Genomic DNA, 19,246 nt, shown 5'->3' on the forward strand with positions numbered 1-19,246 from the left:
ATTAGGGTCAGCATTCAATTAGTTTTATTTAAAATTAAATAGAACTGGTTGTTACATGGCTATTATTATTATTTTGATTATAAAATCAAGTTGATAAATATAATTTAATAAATTTTTTAGTATTTAATATTACTTTGTAAAATTTTAAAAAATAATAATAAATTATATATAAAAGATAAAAATAATAACAAACTTATATAAACTTAAAAATAAGTCAAACTAACCGATTGTATTTGAATATAAACTGAACCAAATTGAATAGAAAAATAAATTATAATAATTAAACTATGTAAAACGAATTAAATTTAAAATTATTATAAAAATAAAATTTTATAATTAAAATAATAATATATTTTAATTAATAATTAAAACTAAATTATTTTGACTAAATTGAACTGTTTAATATAAAATAAAATCAAACCAATATAATTATAATTTTTAAATAATATAAATTGAATCAATTTTATAAAAGAATAATCAAAGCGAACTAAATACATTGAGTTTGGTTCGATCTTCAGATTTTTCAGAAATTTGCTCACTCCTGCTCCTAAGCATCACTTAACTTATCCATGTATTGATTCATACTACTAGTCCATGAAATTTTAGCACAAAGTGCTAATATTATATTGAAATATATCATATTACATATGAGACAATGAACAAAATATAAAAATTGCAGAACCCTCCTTTTTACATGGGTAAGTGATATTGCAAATTTCGTTTTTATTGCATTCTCATGCATGTTGAAAAGAAATAGAATGAATGCATATTTTCACATATAAACTTTATTCGTGTGATAAGTTTAACAAATTAATTTTTAATATAAATTAATGATACTTTAATTTGTATATTTATAATATTTAAATATTATTTTAACATATGAGTTTATTTAATATGTCTATATGTTTTGATCATAAGTGTTTAAATGTTACTAAAAAATAAAATTTATATATTTATTTAGTTAATCAAAAATTAAAAATATTTAAAAAAATTATACAAATAGTATTCAAGTGTTTATTAGGTTAATTTAAAAATTAAAGTGTAAAAGTGAGATTTATTTCATAAAAGTCACTTAATTTTAATTTAGATTATAATAATAGTCATTTTATTTATTTCATGCTCCATCAACATAAAATTCAGAGTTATTAATTTTGCTCAAGATGCATATTTATAATTGGTTTATCCTTATTGCTTTTATCTAGAATATCTCTCTTAATAAATATATCAACGACTTCTTAAGAAGTAAATCAACCTCATCTAGCACATTATAGTCACTATCAACTAGTTTCTAACAGAGTGATTCATTTTTAGAAAAATCAATTGACAAAGATATTGAGAGAAATATTTTAGGTAAAAGCAATAAAGGCAAAAATCAATTATAAATGAGGATCCCGAGCAAAGCAAGAAACATAATAAACATCAAGAAAATGATATGAGAAGGAAGATAACGATCAGATATTCTAAATTTGATGTTAATGGAGACATAAAACAAATTGAACCCAAAACTAAAATAACCGATATACAATTTAAATTAAAGTTAAGTTATAATTATTTCTAAAAGTCACTAAATAATTAAAGTATACACTGTGCAAAACAAATTTGTAGTACAAATTAGAAAGAGAATCCTATGATATGAGCTTAGTCTCATATCATAATGTAGGTGTAAGGATGAAATTCCTACATCCTGCCAGGGGTAAAGGTTTCGTTAATCTCAACCTTTTAGTAATTATCTTGTTTGGATGATGGTCCAAAGATAAACGACACACGAATAATGGAGATCCACTTAAAAAACTTGTAATCATTTTAATTAAAAAACAAACAAAAAGAAGAAGAAGAGAAAATCTATCGATCCTGCTATCATTTTTTTTAATTTGCTTTTTTCCAATTCTAATTTAGCTTTTTATGATATTAAATTGAAAGGCCGATAACAAAATTAAATTTGAAATAAATGTTATAATATTTAACTGAAATAGATAGAAACAAATAGATTTTGTTAGAATATTTTTTAGAAGAAGAATTTGTAAGTCAAATTTATATATTAATTTCTCTTGCCGAGAAATGCCACGCTAGTATTTTTTTTTTTTATGCTAAATACATCAAAATATTAAAATTGATATAAATATTTTTAATTTCTTAATTAATTTGATAAATTGAATAGTACCTGTTAGATTTTATAAAAATATAAAAGTATACATAATTTTTTATATAATTAACCGATATTATTATTTGAAAAATAACCTTTGCAAAGCAATAGTAAGGACAAGAGTTTGCGGAATTAGGCGTTTGACCACTAGCATAATTGAAAGCTATAAACAATTTAAGATCTCAAATTCACATGTTAACACCTCAATTATTTATATGTAATAACAAAATAAATAATTATCATTGAAATTAGGGAGAGAAGGACCACGAATATGTGGTATTATTGGAAGCAGTCTTCTTTTAGAGGCAACTTGAATCCTGCATGGATTGGCATACTGTGATTCTGTGAGAGTGCCATAGACACCAATCCACATTTCTTGCTTATCGGAAAATTAAAAAGAAAAGGACCATTTGCAGCAGAAAAAAGGAAAGTTTAAAGCATATAATAATGGTGTTACTTTAATATTTTCTTTTCTTTTCTTTAGACAGAGATGGACTCACCTTTTGAATTCTAAAGCCAATAAGGTTGAATTTTTCAAGTGTCAGAAATCGGGTCCCCCTTTTATCCCTAAGAAAATTCCGCCTCCAAAATCAAGAAACCAACAAAGTTTTACCTATATATCTCTAACTATAGTGTACGCACCAGATATTCCACTATATATATATATATATACAAAACAGAAATTAATTCCTTCATGAGGAAGTAACTTATAGATTAATGTTTCCTTGTATGTTGGTCGTATAATAAAAAGAAGAGTAGAGATATTTAATGCAACACTTCTATCTCGAATTACTTTGCTGTTTTGATGCAGTATTATAATATTAATAAAATTCTTTTTCTATAATTAAGTCATATGCTTTTAAAATCATTATTTCAACTCAGTCTGCGAATTAGAATAACAAATTAATAATATTGTGAAAAGTGGCATATTAATCTTTAGTCATGTAAGATTTTATTTAGACGATGTTAGTTTCTTTTGAAAAGAAATAGAAGAAAAAAGAGAAAGAATTATAAATTTTTTAAATTTGGACTGCTTAATTTTATAGCTTATTATTATTATTATTATTAGAGATATAAAACTATTTTTGAGATTTTATTTATCATAAATTTTTGAGTAAAATCCTTCTTTAATAATAATGGGTCGTTTTACTATCTAAATGAAGAATATTGAATTAAACAATAATTTCTAAAAAGAAAAAGCTTTCATTAACAAATCATCTCAAACAAAGGAAACTTAGCATAACTGGCTACCTACTCAATTTAAGTCCTAATCTAGGAAAAGAAAGGAGAGAAAGTAGGAGAAAAAAGAAAGACAAATTGCAGAATATTGGTGTTTGTTCTTTTTGAATGTTTATGTAATATTACTATGTGTATGATTTAAGAATAATGTATCAAAGTTGAAAGACAATTGGTAGAGAATTCTCTTCCTTTTTTTTTTTTTTTTCTTTTTAGCTAAAAAGTTGATAGAGATGGATAAAGTTTGGTCATAATCTCAAGTTTTAACGTGTTGGTGTACAGTACTGGAAATTAAATCTGGATCATAAATTACAAAGTGCTGCGATTATTGACCACTTACATACAAGCAAACAAAAACATGAATAGTTTTTATCAAACACTTTTGTTCATTTTCATTTCTTTTCACTTTCACTGTTCAATATATATATATATCTATATCTCAAGTACCCCAAAAAAGAAAACCCTTAATTGGAAGCATATTTCTTCACTTTTGTTTCTGGTATAATGTGGTAAGGAACATTACATCTTGGGAGCAACCATATCATTTGACATGCATATTTCATAATTATAAGATAATTAGGCTTTTTTACGGTCCTTAAAAATGCATTTTCTATCATTAATGACAGAAAACATCTCGTCGTAGCCCCAGTCATTCTAGCCTACTGTCGTTAAATTACACAACTCAGCACGGGCTTTATTCCCTTCACTTTGTCGCCAATTCTTTTCACCCTAGTCCGGCCTTAAATATTTATAATATGAAGTGCGGAATTACTTTGGAGCTAGATTGGTCAGTAGTCCGAGATAGTTTTAAAGGAAAAAATTATTTATTCTTAAATACGTTAATTTACTCTAATTTGAAAATAATTATAAAAATTATAATTGAAAAATACAACAATTAGCTCAGAATAATTTAATATTTTTCATTATAAAATATATTTACAATTTAGCCTGGACTGATTAAAATTTTCGATTACCCAACTATTTTTGCTGCTAAATATACTGTATGGTTGTTAAATCTTTATAGGGATCGAAATGTATAATCTTAGCCTTGTTCTTAGTGATAAAATAAATTCATCCAATCACTAATTTCTTCCTTTTCTTTTCTGTTATCTTAGAATAACTAAGATACGATAAAATAAAATAATAATGCATTTGCAATTGAAACTCCATTATTGACAAGAATAATCATAACAAATATCTAACCTTATATAAGTGTGTTGAGTTCATATATCTTTTGTCGAATGCATGAGAAGAAAAGAGGGACTGTAAAAATGGTTCATCCAATAGTAATTCTCTTCAAGTACCAAAAAAAGATCTAATTTGTTTAGCTGCTGCTTGTATGAATTGAAGTTGATGTACCTACTGACATAAAATTGAATAAATAGACCGTCTGATACATATTTAATAGAAATTTGATACATAAAGACAGCAAGAGACTAATAATCAGATAGAAAATGATCGACCAACTTAGGCTTATTATCACCACTTCGACGGAAGAAGAAGTTGAAGGAAAGGATCCAAAGGTTGAAAAAGCCCCTCCTTCAAATAATTTGAACATTAGTCATAACTTCAAATTCATGCCCTAAATAACATTTTGTCGCTAAGAATGAATATTCTATTCTAGCAAAGCTACCTTATTAGTTCTCAAATATGGAAAATACTCAAACAAATTATCCCATGTACATAAAACAAAGAAAAGGAAAAGAACTTCTATTAATTCCTTTACTTTGGAGTTTAATGGTACTAGAATTATCGTTACTTTTAAAACTGCAAAATTCCAATTTATTGGTGAACCTTTCATTTTTTGAGGAACATAAGAAATGAACTTATGATGTCTTAATAGAAATTGTACATTTTAATTGAATCACAAAAATTCAAAATAACATATCTTCAAATAGAACTAAAGTAAAAGAGACAGAAAAAACCCAATGTACACGTATATGCTTTTATATATAGAGAGATATGACGTAAGAAAAATTAGCTAGTGTTACACTAAATTAACAATCCAATGCACATGTTTATGCTTTTGTAAAAAAATAAAAATAAAAATAAAAACAAACCCATGCACATGTTTTATGCTTTTGCAAATATATATCTAAAGTATTTCTAACAAATATGAAATAATAACATAAACAGTTATTAAACTTTTATCTTAGTAATAGAATCTTAATTTATTTCATTTTAGTTTCAATTTAATAGTGAAAGATAACAAAAATAATTAATTAGAAATATAATAATTAAAGAAAAATATGACATGTAATTCTTATTAATAAGTAATTGAACTATAATCAAAATTAAAATTTAATAATTAAAATAAAACGATTAAAATTTTATAATTAAAATGAAAATATATATGAAGTAAAAATATGATTGGTATGGAAAAAGTAGCTAGTGTTACTAATTACTTTGGCTAAAGAAACTCTATCAAAGATATTTAATTACGTGAAGCTCCATAATTAAAAATGTTAATTACGTGGGGAGATCCCACCACTAGAAATGGACAGATAGCGATAATTTTGCTTTTCTTTCTTATGTTCTCTCTCTTCCATGCATATGACTCACAACAATTCCTTCTCCTTTTTGAGCACTAAATATATATGCAGTCACGAAGCTTATAGATGAAGAAAGCTTTGTCCACTCAAAACCCTAAAAATATATACAACAAAAAGAGCTAGAGATCATACAGAGAATATTTATATATGAAAAAAGAAAAAAGAGATTAACAACAACCTAATAATAATAATAATAATAATAATAGGCAAAAGCCTCTCTTATCTTTCCCCTTCCCCTTCTCTCCCTTTAATTCTTTCTCTCCTTTTTCTCTCTTTGCTTTGCTTTCTTGCCTCTGGTATTCTCACTTAGTGTGATTCTCCACCATATTTTCTTTCCTAAAGACCCATCAAACTTTACAAAAGAATAGAAAAGAAAAGGAGAAAAAAGATCAAAAAAGAAAAAGAAGAAAAAAGAATTAAAACCATGGTTTTCTCTTCAGTTCCAATCTATTTAGATCCTCCCAACTGGCAGCAGGTAAGATTTTCTCTTCATCGATTTCCATCCACAAACATATAGAGTTTCTTTTCTTTTATCTCTCTCCGAAAAAGAAAGGAAAACAAACAAGAGCATATATCATAAAGATTATTATTCCTATTCCTTCTGTAATCTTTTTCTTGAATATACTACATATAATTTCCTCTCTAATGTTACTAAATTCTTGAATTTTTCTTATTTTTTTTGGTCTTACAGCAGCAACCAAATCAACAACAAGGATTTACCAATGAAACTCCCCATTTTCCATCTCTTCCTCCTCCTCCTCCTCAAGTTGGGGGTAGCGGCGGCAGCAGTGGCAGTGGCTCGATTAGACCTGGTTCGATGGCAGATCGAGCCAGGTTAGCAAAGATACCACAGCCAGAAGCATCTTTAAAGTGTCCGAGGTGTGAATCAACAAACACCAAGTTTTGCTACTTCAATAATTATAGCCTTTCTCAACCTCGTCACTTTTGCAAGACTTGCCGGCGATACTGGACTAGAGGCGGTGCTCTTAGAAATGTTCCAGTAGGAGGTGGATGCAGGAGAAACAAGAAAAGCAAAAGCCAAAGTAACTCAAAGACTCCAGTTTCTAATACTAATGAAAGGCGAATGGGTTCAAATTCAAGCTCAACAAGTGCAGTTCCTTCAGATATTATAAGCCATTTGCCTCCACAATCGAGTCATCAGTTACCTTTCTTTTCTTCTTTGCATAACCTTACTCAATTTGGTGTAGGCAATATTGGGTTAAACTTTGGAGGAATTCAAACAAGTGGTGCTAATGGACAAGCTGACATGGGATTATTTCAAATAGGAAGTAATAATAATTCAGGCATGACTAGTAGTGCTATGTTATCAAATGGAGGAATGCAACAATTCCCTTTCTTTGAGCCACCGCCAGCTACTGGGTTATATCCATTTCATCAAAGTGATCAAGGTATAGAAGCATCACCATCTTCCATGCTAGGTGATAATAGTCAGCTTATTCCATCAATGACTTCTTCAAGCTCTAGGGTTTCTCAGTCACCTCCAGTGAAGATGGAAGATAGTAACCAACAAGGGTTAAACTTACCGGTAGTTTCTTGGTATCTCAGAGATCAATAATCAGCACTGGAGAGGAAACAGATTTTTCAGGTCCCAACTCTTCTTCCACTTAGCCATCTCTTATAATTTACACTTGATCGATCGTTTCCTGATTGAAGAACGTTCTAAGCTCAAAACTCTATCCCTATAGAGCATTTGCTACTTAGCGATAATTTGACGTAAAATTAAGTTGCATTGCATATACGCAACGCACGATCTACTGAAAACCCAGCTTAACTTGCCAGTTCCAACCCTCAAAAAACGGTGACATTGCGCGCTTGAGTTCAATGAGGAGCTGCCTCTCTTGATCATACGATCCGAGGGAAAGATGGCAGCAAAAAATGGTAGAATTAATGTTTACTTTAAATTTGTTTCCTGCTTTGTTTGTTTCAGTCGTGTTTCTGGTCTGTATTATTTTATGGCTTGTTTGAGAGTTTGTGTAACGAGAGAGATGATGGTGTTTGTTATACCTGACATGGTCATGCTGAACTATTATATCAAGATAACGCATCTTTGTCTTCATTGCGTTATTTTAATTATCTACATCGTTAATTCATCAAACCCAAAAGTGAAATGTTTCTGCAGATCAATGAGCCAACTAACCTAAATTCTTCAGAGATAAGTGAAAGAAGAAAAGCTAACTCTGTAGCACTGACCCATATACCTGATATGCAGTGGGTAAAGAGTATCAGTATCTCGATTATAGTGCAGTTGTAGTTGAAGCAGCTTTTAAGATTCAAGCTCCAAGTTTTAGCTTGTATTAAAGTTTAAGTGATCTTCATGAGAGGCAGCTAAAGTAGTTTAATATTGTTGTTATTATATATCTTCAAAACTAGGAGAAATAGTCTAAACTAATCACATGCACCAGACTGAAAATTGTTACTGTTAACTCTCTCTCTCTCTCTCTCTCCGTTCTCTTGTCATCTGCTTTCCATTTCCCATAAATTTCCAAAATCCTCTAAATGTAGCAAAACTAGAATACCCAGAAAACTCCTTCTTGTCTTACACTTATACATGATTTTTATCTGATGGAGAGAGAGAGAGTTCCGTACTATTCTGTTCAGTCTTTTAACTACCCGAGAAAACTATTATTACCTTACTCCATGACATAATCTATGTAAATCCGTGTAGACGGAGAGAGAGAGAAAGAAGGTAATGATTTTGTAATTATAAAGAAGGTACGTACTCATTGTTGTTGCTACAGTTAAGTTTGGTGAGTGCGAGAGAGTGAGAGAAAGTTGGAAGTGAAGGACAAATTAAAGGGTCGAGAAATGGAATACATAGAAAACGCCAAGAATTCCCCTGAAAACCATGCAATATTTTCCATTTTCAACCAACCAAGCCCCTAGTAATATGTGTTCTAGAATTTCTTTATCAGCAGACTTTGAGAGCTCAAAATTAAGCTATGGTCACAGTCAAAACAAGTAGTAGTGGCGACCTTTTGATGATGCTTTTTTTTGTTTTTCCTGATTAGCAATATTTTGACTCATATTATCAAAATGAGGGGAAAACCAACTTGATAAGAAAAAAAACCCTCTCCCTCACCCTAAACTAAGTAAAGAAACTAGAGCTTGAACAAGAACGATTGGAAAAAGAAAATGCAATATTGCCACATTGATGTAATGAATTTATCTATATATGCTAGTATTAGAAATTTAATAGTCCAGTACTTGGTAATGTGTGGTCTAGTATATAGTATAAAGAAGACAAAGTAATCAAGGATTTGCTTTTCTCGGGTCCAAGGCTGCTGTAGGAACGAATAAAGCTTATATAAGACCAGAATAGACACAACACAACACAAGCCACAAAGCTCCTCTTTCTTTCTCTCTTTAACATGGACAGTTGGTAATGGGAGACGTATATATATATATATATATATATATATATATATATATATATATATATATATATATATATAAAGTGAACACAGTTCATACATTTATGTGGGGATGTTAAATATAATAAAGAAGAAGAAGAAGAAGGAGAAGAAGAAGAAGAGATAAAGAAAAGTGATTGCTTTTGTTGGTGGGGCGATGTTAGTATAGACGAACATGAGCAATCAAAGGCTGGCTCGGAATTCCATAATCTACTCACTCTCCCTCTCTCTCTCTTCACACTCTGTAGTATATGTTCTGTTCTACGAAGGCCACTTTGATTGATGTCCAAGATGTTTGATTTCTCCTCTGTTAGTTTTGCCATTTTCACCCAACACCTTTCTTCCTTTTAACGAATTCACTTTTTTTTTTTTTTATATATTTTAATTTTTACTTTATATTTATAATTATAAAATTTTATAAAACAGTTTTATTTTAATTATTTAACTTTAATTTTAGTTACAATTTAATCACCTTGCTAATAAAAAAATTGACGTTATATGACTAAAATAAAATTAAATGACTAAAGTGAAACAAATTAAATTTTGTAACTAAAATAAAACTAAATATAAAATTTAATTATCATCTATATCATTATCTCAATTATGCGATATTATTATTTTTTTTTAAAAACCATTTTATAATATTATGTAATGATTGTTATTAATAAAATAAAAATTACTTTACAAATAATAAAATCACCATAAAATTTCGCAATATAAAGTGTCATATACAATGTAAATCATATAGTGTTATTATACATTGTATTTGTATGATTAAAATAGAGTAAATCTATGATGTTTGTAAGATAATCTAATCAAAAAGTTGTTGAAGTTCTCAAATGAAAATATCCGGAAAATTATATAAACCCACTTAATTTTATTATTTTATGTCTTAGAATTTGATTTCTTTTGGCCATATTAGCAATGTTCGACTTTAACAGAGGTGTTCTTTTGAATAACCAAACTCTTGTTTCCTTTCCCTTATGCTTTTGGTTCATCATTGATCATGAAATGCCGTTTTGGGATATTGGAGTACAAAGAATAAGCTCCTTATCTTTTAACTTTTAACTTTTAACTTACCTCCTGATCGTATTCTTCATTTAAATCTCACTATCATCTGTTTTTGAGTTGCGGGGACTTTTTTTTACTCTTATTCTTAATTCTTAAAATATAAATTGGACTATCTTATCTTTCTTTAAAATATATTAACGTATTAAATTTAAGAAAAATTGAATATATATATATATATATATAATTCAATAAAAAAAAGTATACTTGACAATGTATCCTATAAATTGAGAAAATTTTATTAATTTATCAAAAATACTAATTATATTTCAATAAACTAATATTAAAATATAATTAATATATTACTTTTTAAGATTAAGAATCATTATTATTAAATGATATTGATTTATTAGTAAATATAACAATTACATATTTTTTAAGATTAAAATCTTTATTTAATTAGAAAATAAGTATACTAATTAATGCATTAATAAAATTTTAATACTATTAATATAATAATTCAAATAAATATAAAATTTATATATTATGATGTACATATCATTATCATGCTTATATGTCAAAAGTAAATATACATATGAAAATAATTATGTTTATGAAAAAATTATATACATAAATTAATTAATTATATATAGAGAGACAGAGATCTAATTTGTTACATCTTATATGTAATAGGTGCATTGTGTTAGCAATTTATTAGGATTTAGCTAATATTGGGAAACATTAAATTGTTCACTAAAGAAGCCTTCAATAAGCCCTATAAGCTTCTATTTTATTCAAACTAACTTTTAACAACAATAATTTATTAATGTAAGTTTAAATCTCAAATAAAGGAACTTAATCTCTCATTAATAAATGCAATTAACACATCAAAAGATAATCAGGTCAAAAGTAGGACTAACAATCCTTTAAAGATATATATTTTATTGTCTTAATTATTATATGTTAACAACTTCAATATTTGAAGTTTTGACAGAATATTATTGGCTTTTTATGTGTTCCTTTGCTTGGTACCTAAAAACTCTTTAGTATCGGAACTAAAAATTCATCAAATTTTCATTTTATAGGAGATTAGTATTATTACAAAACAACAAAAAATTAGAAATAGCATAGATATATAATTATAATAATTTGTCATTGGGAAAAAGGATAGGTGTAAGTAAAAAATATAGATTTAAAAAAAAAATACATAATACTCATCAATTTATTCTAAGTCTTAGTCTTTAGTTATTTTCTTTATATTGTTATATATATATATATATATATTTCTTTTTCATTATTTTTAATATTATATCAATAATATTGATGAAATAGAAGTAATTATAAGAAAGAAAAAGAGAATTAAGTAATAAAATAATATTTTCTGTAATATTGATTAAAAATTTTGTATAAAATTAATAGTTTCAAGTCAATGATGTTTAGAAGACAAGAATTGTGTTAAAATAGGTTTGTTGGAAAAAAAAGTACACTTATTTGCTCGAGGCAGCAATAGTGCTTAAAACGACAAGAATAAAGGGCGATGTTATGTGTCGGTTGGGTCCTTATTGATTATGTAATAATTTTTTATAATTTTATATATATTTAATTAAAATTTATTTTTTAAATTTTTTATAATTTTATATTATATTTAATTGAAATTTAAAATTATTTATTTTAAATAAAATAAAGATTAATTTAAAATTTTATATATTTAAATTTATATAAAATTAGTTATAATTCTAACTAAATTCTAAAAAAATAGCTAAAATTTTCAAATAAATTTCACATAAGTTTGTCAATATATTTTTTAATATCAAAATACATCATTTAACTTTATCATTTCTATTTTACTTTCTTTTTCATTTATTTTTGTCAAATAAAATAAATTTTCTAATGAATTTCAGCCAATCATAATATTATATTATTTATTGAATATATATTATATATAGTTTATAGTATTTTTTTTAACTTTAATAATACTTTTCTACAAAATATTTATATAAAAGAATTAATATCGGTCCAACTAACACCATACTTAAAATATAAGATAGATCCTCCATCAAGCATTTTAGAAGAGCGTTAATAGTAAAATATATATCAAGTTGCTTCAAATGAAAGGGACAATTGGGTTTGGGTTTGCAATTCTCCTTTGTTTTTTCATCTTTTTTTTTTTTCTTTTACTTTAAATCTTGAACAAGCATAAGTAGTACCTTTACCTCACTTTATTAGCATAGAGGAGTACTTGGACTACCTTCAATTTTTTCGAGAAAGAAAATTTTAGTACCGCCAATATCTTAGATCCTCACTTGAATTAAATTGCAAACTTTTTTCTCAATTTCAATTTCCCTAGATTGTTTCTTTTCAGTTGGAGCCAATCCTGTTAATTAATTAGAGAACACTCTGGTTCATATTTCAATTTCTCTTTTCAAAATAGTAGTTGGAAAGTATATGAAATATTTTCCCGAACCAAGTAATCCACTTAGTTTTAAAAGTACTTAATTAGTTAACTCAAGTTTAAATATGGGAGAGGTACTGGAACTTAGAGATTTTCTCGAGTTGATACATGTATCTATCACCAAAATGAGTGTATATATTTTTTCAGAAAGGGTGGGATTTTGTAGTGTCCTATTGGGTTTGGAAGGGAAGAGAGGGGCCGCGTGATTCATGGACGCTTTGATCTTTGAGTCTACATCCCTGTAAGCCATGCAAAGAGCTGCAAAATCTTTTCTTGCGTTGGGTGCGATGGCACACACTGTATGAACTGCTACAATCTCTAGAATGACCAAATTCCAGAAAACCAACATCAGAGGTTAGTAGGAATAAATGTCAGTATGGCCCTTCAAGTGTTTGTAATGGCTTAATTCACCTGTTCTTTTTTTTTTTTTACACCATCTGGCCAATAAGTAGAGAACTTTCAGTATTTTGAATTGATTTTACGTTGCTATGGAGATTGGATTTGGACACAGCAGCTAGTGATTCTCAATCACACTATCCAGAAACATTATTTAAACATTATTTGAGACTGATCCTAACTTGATGTTTAAGAGAAAGAGCCGACTGTAGTGAAGCAATTGAAAACAAATTCAGATGGCAAAATAGAAGGTCTTCCATTTTTCTGATGATTTCTCCATTTCCATCATTCATTGATCAATATGGAACCGTGGTATCTTACATGTTTTCATTTAAATACAAGAAGCATCTCTTCAATAAAAAAAACAAGAGGATGATTACATGTTATAATGGTACAGTACATGTCCCATGCGTCGCAGAGGATCACTCTTCGTTTCTTTTCTTTCCTTCCTTTCCTTTCTTTTTCTCCCTTGATATTTTTGGTATCTTTTAAGTGTAGTCATCATCCCACACAAACAAATGAATTAACTTATATAAGGTGATCTTCCACCTCTTCCTTCAAACCAAGGCCGCCTTTTCAAGTAGATAAAAAGAAACAAAAAGACCAAAATAAGGAAAAATGGTGTAACAAAAAATGTCAGCTATCAGCAGAATTCGCTGTGGATGATGGCTGTGGCTGCTGAGTTTGCGCCTCAGCTTGTGCCTGAGCTTGCTTTTGCTGCTCGACAAACCTGCTCATACACTCGAGCAATTGTCGAGCCTTCCTCTTTCCTCGGTCTGTGCCAGTTTGGGCCAAATCTACTAGTGGCCCCATTATTCCAAGCTCCTGCGCTTCAGCCAAATGTTTTTGGTCTCCAGCACACAGGTGCACCATAACTGCTGCTGCATTCTCCTTGTTTCTTGGAGATCCATTCCCAATAACTTCCACTAAAACCGGCACTGCCTCTGCAGCTCCAATGGCCGACTTCCCTTCAGGGTGGCTAGCCAGTATTGCCAATATGGCTAATGCTTCATCAACCATGCCACCACCAGGTTCTGTCAGCAGACGCATTAGTGTGGGCACAACCCCAGCCCTCACTGCCTTTCCCTTGTTCCCCTGATAGATGCACAAGTTGAAAAGTGCAGTAGCAGCATCCTTTTTACCCCTCTGCGTACCCTCACTTAGAAGTGTCACAAGTGGGGGGATGGCCCCTGAAGAACCTATTGTAACCTTATTTTCATCCACAACTGAAAGACTAAAAAGTGTGGCTGCAGCATTTTCCCGGGCTTCCATGCTGCCCTTCTTGAGCACATGAACTATACCAGGAACAGCCCCAGCTGATATGATGCTTCCTTTGTTATCTTCACATATAGATAGGTTAAGAAGTGCAGTAACCGCATGCTCTTGGGTCCGAGAATCAGGTGTTGAGAGGAGATCCACAAGGAGAGGAATTGCACCAGCTTCAGCAATAGCAACACGATTATCTGCATTGCGCTTTGCAAGAAGACGTATCTCACCTGCAGCAGATCGTTGATCTTCAGGGCTACCAGATGTGAGTTTGTGGAGGAGATTTTCTATCTTTGTACGTTCAGCAGGTGAGTAGGCAGATGTGGTTTTGTTGGATCGAGAACTGCTGGGTCGTTTTGGTGGTTCCATGCCATTTGCTTCACACCACTGAGCTATGAGGCTGCGTAGTACATAATTGGGTGTGAGAGCAGTACTATTAAGATTCTGTTGCGTCTTTGGACATGTAACGTGCCCTGCTTCCAGCCACTTCTCAATGCACGAACGCTCATACGTCTACAACAAAGAAAAAGAAAACTGTTAAACAGCCAGAGGCAGGAAGAAATACCAAGTCTCAAATGAGTGCTTAGACAGGAGGCCAAGTCTAGGGAAGAGTTCTATCCAGACAATGTTCATGAAACCAGCCTTCCAGGCGTATACATAGTATCCAATATGTGTGGGAAGGTTTGTCTGTAGGTCATCTAAAGTGATCCTCAGATAACAAGAACCACTTTTAGATTTAACTTTTGGCTTAGACATCTCACATCGTAATCTCATTCAGCGGAGAATCCTAATGACTTGAGGCAACATGACAAGCCAATGCAATAACCACTTGATTAGCATGGCAGATCTTCAAGGCATTCCATAGTTATCTTGATGTAACAATCAATCAGAGTGAAAAATGCATTGTTTTGATTTCATAAAACAGGAGGTCCAGCATGAATATACCTGCCCAGTTGAAACAATAACAGGATCTTTCATCAATTCCAAAGATATTGGACATCGGAAGTCATCTGGTATAACTGGGGCCTTGTGATTTGTATTAGTGGAAGTTTGTCCACTGCTGCTTGGAGGGAGGTTCTTCTCTCTTCCAGGAGCATCCATGTTGGGGTTTTCTGTTTGCACAAAATCTTTAATTTTCTTCAACAGCATCGACATTTTCTCAATATTTGCACCGGGATCACCACCAGTAGCAGCAACCATTTCATGCAGAGCTAGTGATTCTTGTGTTAGGTCAGCTATGCCCCTCAACTGTAACTTCTCAGATGATCTTCTTAGGACAGCTGGATCTATTGCTGCATCATTACTCTTGTTGAAAAGCAATAAGAGATCTTCATAGAGCTCAACATCAGGAGTATCAGCCCTCCCTTTGGCTCTTCTGAACTGAGCAAGGACAAGCTCAACCTGCAGAATACAAAGGAAAAGAAGCTAAGTCTTAGGACCACTTATATTCTTGCTGAATCAATGCCCTTTTCTATTCCTAATCTTTTCTTGGTTGTTGGACTTGGACATGCTAAAAAGGGCCCAAGGCTAGTCTTGAAGCATCTCATGTCCCTTTCTCAATGAATAGATCATCTCTGGATTAAAAAGAAAAAAAAAGACCATGATACCAATGCCTAATCAAGCTCGCATTGAGAAATTATATGATAATTATGATTCCCAAGTAATTATCTTGGCATCATGCACCACAAAGGTGCAAACCGATTAAAATAATATAAGGTAGGACAGAAGGGCATCTTGTTGGATTCTTAGTTGCACTCTAAATGAAAGCAACCACAATAGTACAATAACGTTTACCTGTTCTTTAACTTCATCTGATATGTCAAGGTTTTCATATGAAATTCCACTTAGGGCTTGTTCCAATTGAGCTGTCACCTCATGGTATTTATCCATAATTTGTTCCCTCTTCAAGACCTTCAAGCAGGATAAAAGTAATAATTTTAAGAAAACAAAAAAAGGCATATGCTTGAAGCAGTCTATGATGCCAAGGTACATAGTGAATGGAAAATCATCAATCATCAGTTGAGATATACATTATAGTGAAGAAACTAAAAATGGATGCAAATGCAAATGCATATGTATATGTAACAAATATCAAGTATTGTGATGCTAAAGAAAACATGTTATCATTTGGCCGTATATGCTTAAAAAATTTTAACAAGTTCTATTGATTAATTCATGATATTTAATCTGCTTGTTCAGATTAGGGATGGGAAATACCTATAAATACCATCACAGAACATGCACATTTATAATACTTCATTATAGCGAAAACTGATCTAATTGAAACTTAATTTGCCAAATTACTAACAATAAGGAAATATGAGGAGAGGAGACCTACTTCCTTGTGCTAATAAACTTTCCCTCTTTAACACTCTAACCACCAGAGCAAAAAATCAATATCCCCATGTTTGAAGAAAACAGTTGCAAGTGCATCTTTGATCCCAAGAATCAAAGTAGCAGGCCAGCAGCAATTAACAAAAAAATAGTAAGAACTTTATATGCTTGTATGATAAAAACATACGTTAAAAGTGAGTCTCTAATGTTCTGAATCAACCCCGGAAAGAAGAAAAAGGAACATCCAAGTTTTAGATACATGATTGAGAACCCAAGGCCAAAAAACCATATTAAAAACCTTGAACCAATTTCGTAAAAAAGGAATTGGGATCACCTCATTAGAGTCCAAATAATCAAGCAAGGAAAAAAAAAAACAGAGATTGTAAATATATTTAAAAGAGAACGTAATAAGAGACAAGATCATACCCGAATAATCCATATCTATAAAATCTAGATAAGAAACGCTTAATGGAGCCAAAAGGGATTATTCTCATTCATTATTAATAAGAGGATAACATTAAGTGAAGAATCTAATTCCAAGATTCATACTTTGAAAAGAGACACTCAAGAAATTCAAAGTACAAAAACATTCTATCTTTTATTAAAATCCCAGTGGCAAAATGCTGCTGCACTGCAGGTGATTCAAATTTATCAGAAAACAGAAACCCAAAAGGAACATTCTTTTGACTTTTGAACAAATTGGCATCTACATACTCAGATTTTTTTATAATCAAGAAATACACAGTTGCAAGCATGAAAAATATTCCGATTTTTTCATCATGTAGATTACAACACAAGAAGAACCAAATTCACTAGTCTTAGTTGACCCTCTTTAAATTATCCAAAACAAATAAACACCAAGCAAGATTACTCAAATTCATTTCTTTAACCAAACAGATCCACATCCAAACAAATTTTAAAAGAGAGAGAAAGAAGACATACAGACCAGGTAAATCTTGCTGCCTTCACTGCCATCACGAAGCAAATCTTTAGCGGAATGCAGAGCAACTTTTAAAGCAAGTAAAGCTTTGAAAGTTTGTTCTTGAATTGGTTCTTTACTTTCTTTAATCTCTTCAAACATTGGTATTAATAGCTTCAATCTTCTTGCTAAATTGCAGTACTGTTTCTTCACCGTACTTCTATACTCTGAAATCGATGCTATTTCATTCACTGTCTCTATCAAACTCTCCACCAACGCTCCTTTTTCTTGATCCTCCATTTCAGACTACTAGATCTCAGTCGCCCACTTGATAAAAAAGCACCCTTTTTTCTTTTTGCTTATCGTGTGGATTCTGGGCAAGTGCTTAGTGAAATGCCATGGTCGTCTTCTCTCTCCAGTCTCCACGAAGGACTCTTTCTTTAGACAGAGAAAGATAGAAAGTTGCAGAGAAGAAAGAGAGAGAAAGAGAGTTATGTGGCGCGGCTGACATGTAGGTTGGGTTAAGAGGACCTGCCTGGCTTGGCTAAATGACTTGGTTGTGTTTGTGGGTTTTTACCGTACGATGGCAGGGTTAGTTGAAACGGTTAAACTAGTGCCGGACGTGTGGTAACTGTATATTACTGTGGGTGAGGTGAGCAGTTTCCGACAAGGATTTAGGAAAGTGGATATTTCAACGGAATAAAATGTGATCTTGCTTTTCCTTGCTGTCTTTGCGCGTCTTTGTCTTTTTCCTTTTTCTTCAAATAAATAAATAAAATTAATAATTATTTTATAAAAGTGATTTCATTTTGAAAGACGATTATTTTCTAGACTGAATTAAATTAAAATAAAATAATTTTGTTTTAAGAGATGGTTATTTCTAGATTTAAACAAATATTGATAAATGTAATAGTAATAATTCAAATATATTTTATAAACATTTATATCAATCCATCGACTATTAATTAGTTATCTGCTATCATCAATTAGGTGCACTCATCAACTAAATTAAATAAAAGAGTTTATAATATAATTAAATTTTTATATTTAATAAGTGGGAATATAATTTTGGTGATTTTTTACAACTAAGACAGTTGGCTAAATCTTTTAGTTGATAAAAAATTAAATTTTTAAATAAATTATTAGATTTTCATATTGAGAAGTTTATTAGAGGTAAAATAAACATTAAAAAAAAAGAAACTGTGTTCCAATTTATTTATTTTTTATATGTCAAAAAAAAATAATGCATATGACGATTAAAAGATAAATTGACAATAATTAGTAGTTTTTGTTAAATAATTAACGGTGAATTAATAGTATTTGACATAAACTTTTTAAATTTTATATAAAATAAGAATGTATTAAATGATTTCGTGTATAATTAATATGTTTTTTTTTTCTAAAGAAAAAGTAAGAGAAGATTGTATAAAGTTTCACTTAATGATTAATGAAAAGAGGGAGAGAAAGAGAGGTTGACAAGTAAGCACTACCTAATCCGACGTCCTCATA

General features: G+C 30.2%; 2 protein-coding genes across 4 annotated transcripts; one reads left to right on the forward strand and one right to left on the reverse strand.

Annotated features, from left to right (window-relative positions):
* The first annotated feature begins 6,015 nt into the window (after positions 1 to 6,015).
* LOC125370856 (dof zinc finger protein DOF5.1-like) lies at positions 6,016 to 8,025 on the forward strand. Of its 2 annotated transcripts, none has more exons than XM_048377900.1 (2): positions 6,016 to 6,406; positions 6,626 to 8,025. In XM_048377900.1, the coding sequence occupies exons 1-2, from the start codon at positions 6,356 to 6,358 to the stop codon at positions 7,505 to 7,507; spliced, it is 933 nt and encodes a 310-aa protein (XP_048233857.1). In that variant the 5' UTR covers positions 6,016 to 6,355; the 3' UTR covers positions 7,508 to 8,025. The 2 variants fall into 2 exon arrangements, with proteins under 2 accessions (XP_048233857.1, XP_048233856.1); XM_048377899.1 differs by having other exon boundaries at positions 6,018 to 6,406; positions 6,623 to 8,025.
* A 5,424-nt stretch (positions 8,026 to 13,449) lies between these two features.
* LOC8278154 (U-box domain-containing protein 13) lies at positions 13,450 to 18,416 on the reverse strand. 2 transcript variants are annotated; one of them, XM_002534059.4, is made up of 4 exons: positions 17,765 to 18,416; positions 16,279 to 16,395; positions 15,430 to 15,885; positions 13,450 to 14,997 (listed from the first exon to the last, which is right to left on the reverse strand). In XM_002534059.4, exons 1-4 carry the CDS (start codon positions 18,035 to 18,037, stop codon positions 13,855 to 13,857), a joined length of 1,989 nt encoding a protein of 662 aa, XP_002534105.1. In that variant the 5' UTR covers positions 18,038 to 18,416; the 3' UTR covers positions 13,450 to 13,854. The 2 variants fall into 2 exon arrangements, with proteins under 2 accessions (XP_002534105.1, XP_015583828.1); XM_015728342.3 differs by having other exon boundaries at positions 17,761 to 17,926.
* Positions 18,417 to 19,246: the final 830 nt, after the last annotated feature.

The sequence above is a fragment of the Ricinus communis genome, chromosome 8, assembly GCF_019578655.1.
Source record: "Ricinus communis isolate WT05 ecotype wild-type chromosome 8, ASM1957865v1, whole genome shotgun sequence".
Classification (NCBI taxonomy): domain Eukaryota; kingdom Viridiplantae; phylum Streptophyta; class Magnoliopsida; order Malpighiales; family Euphorbiaceae; genus Ricinus; species Ricinus communis.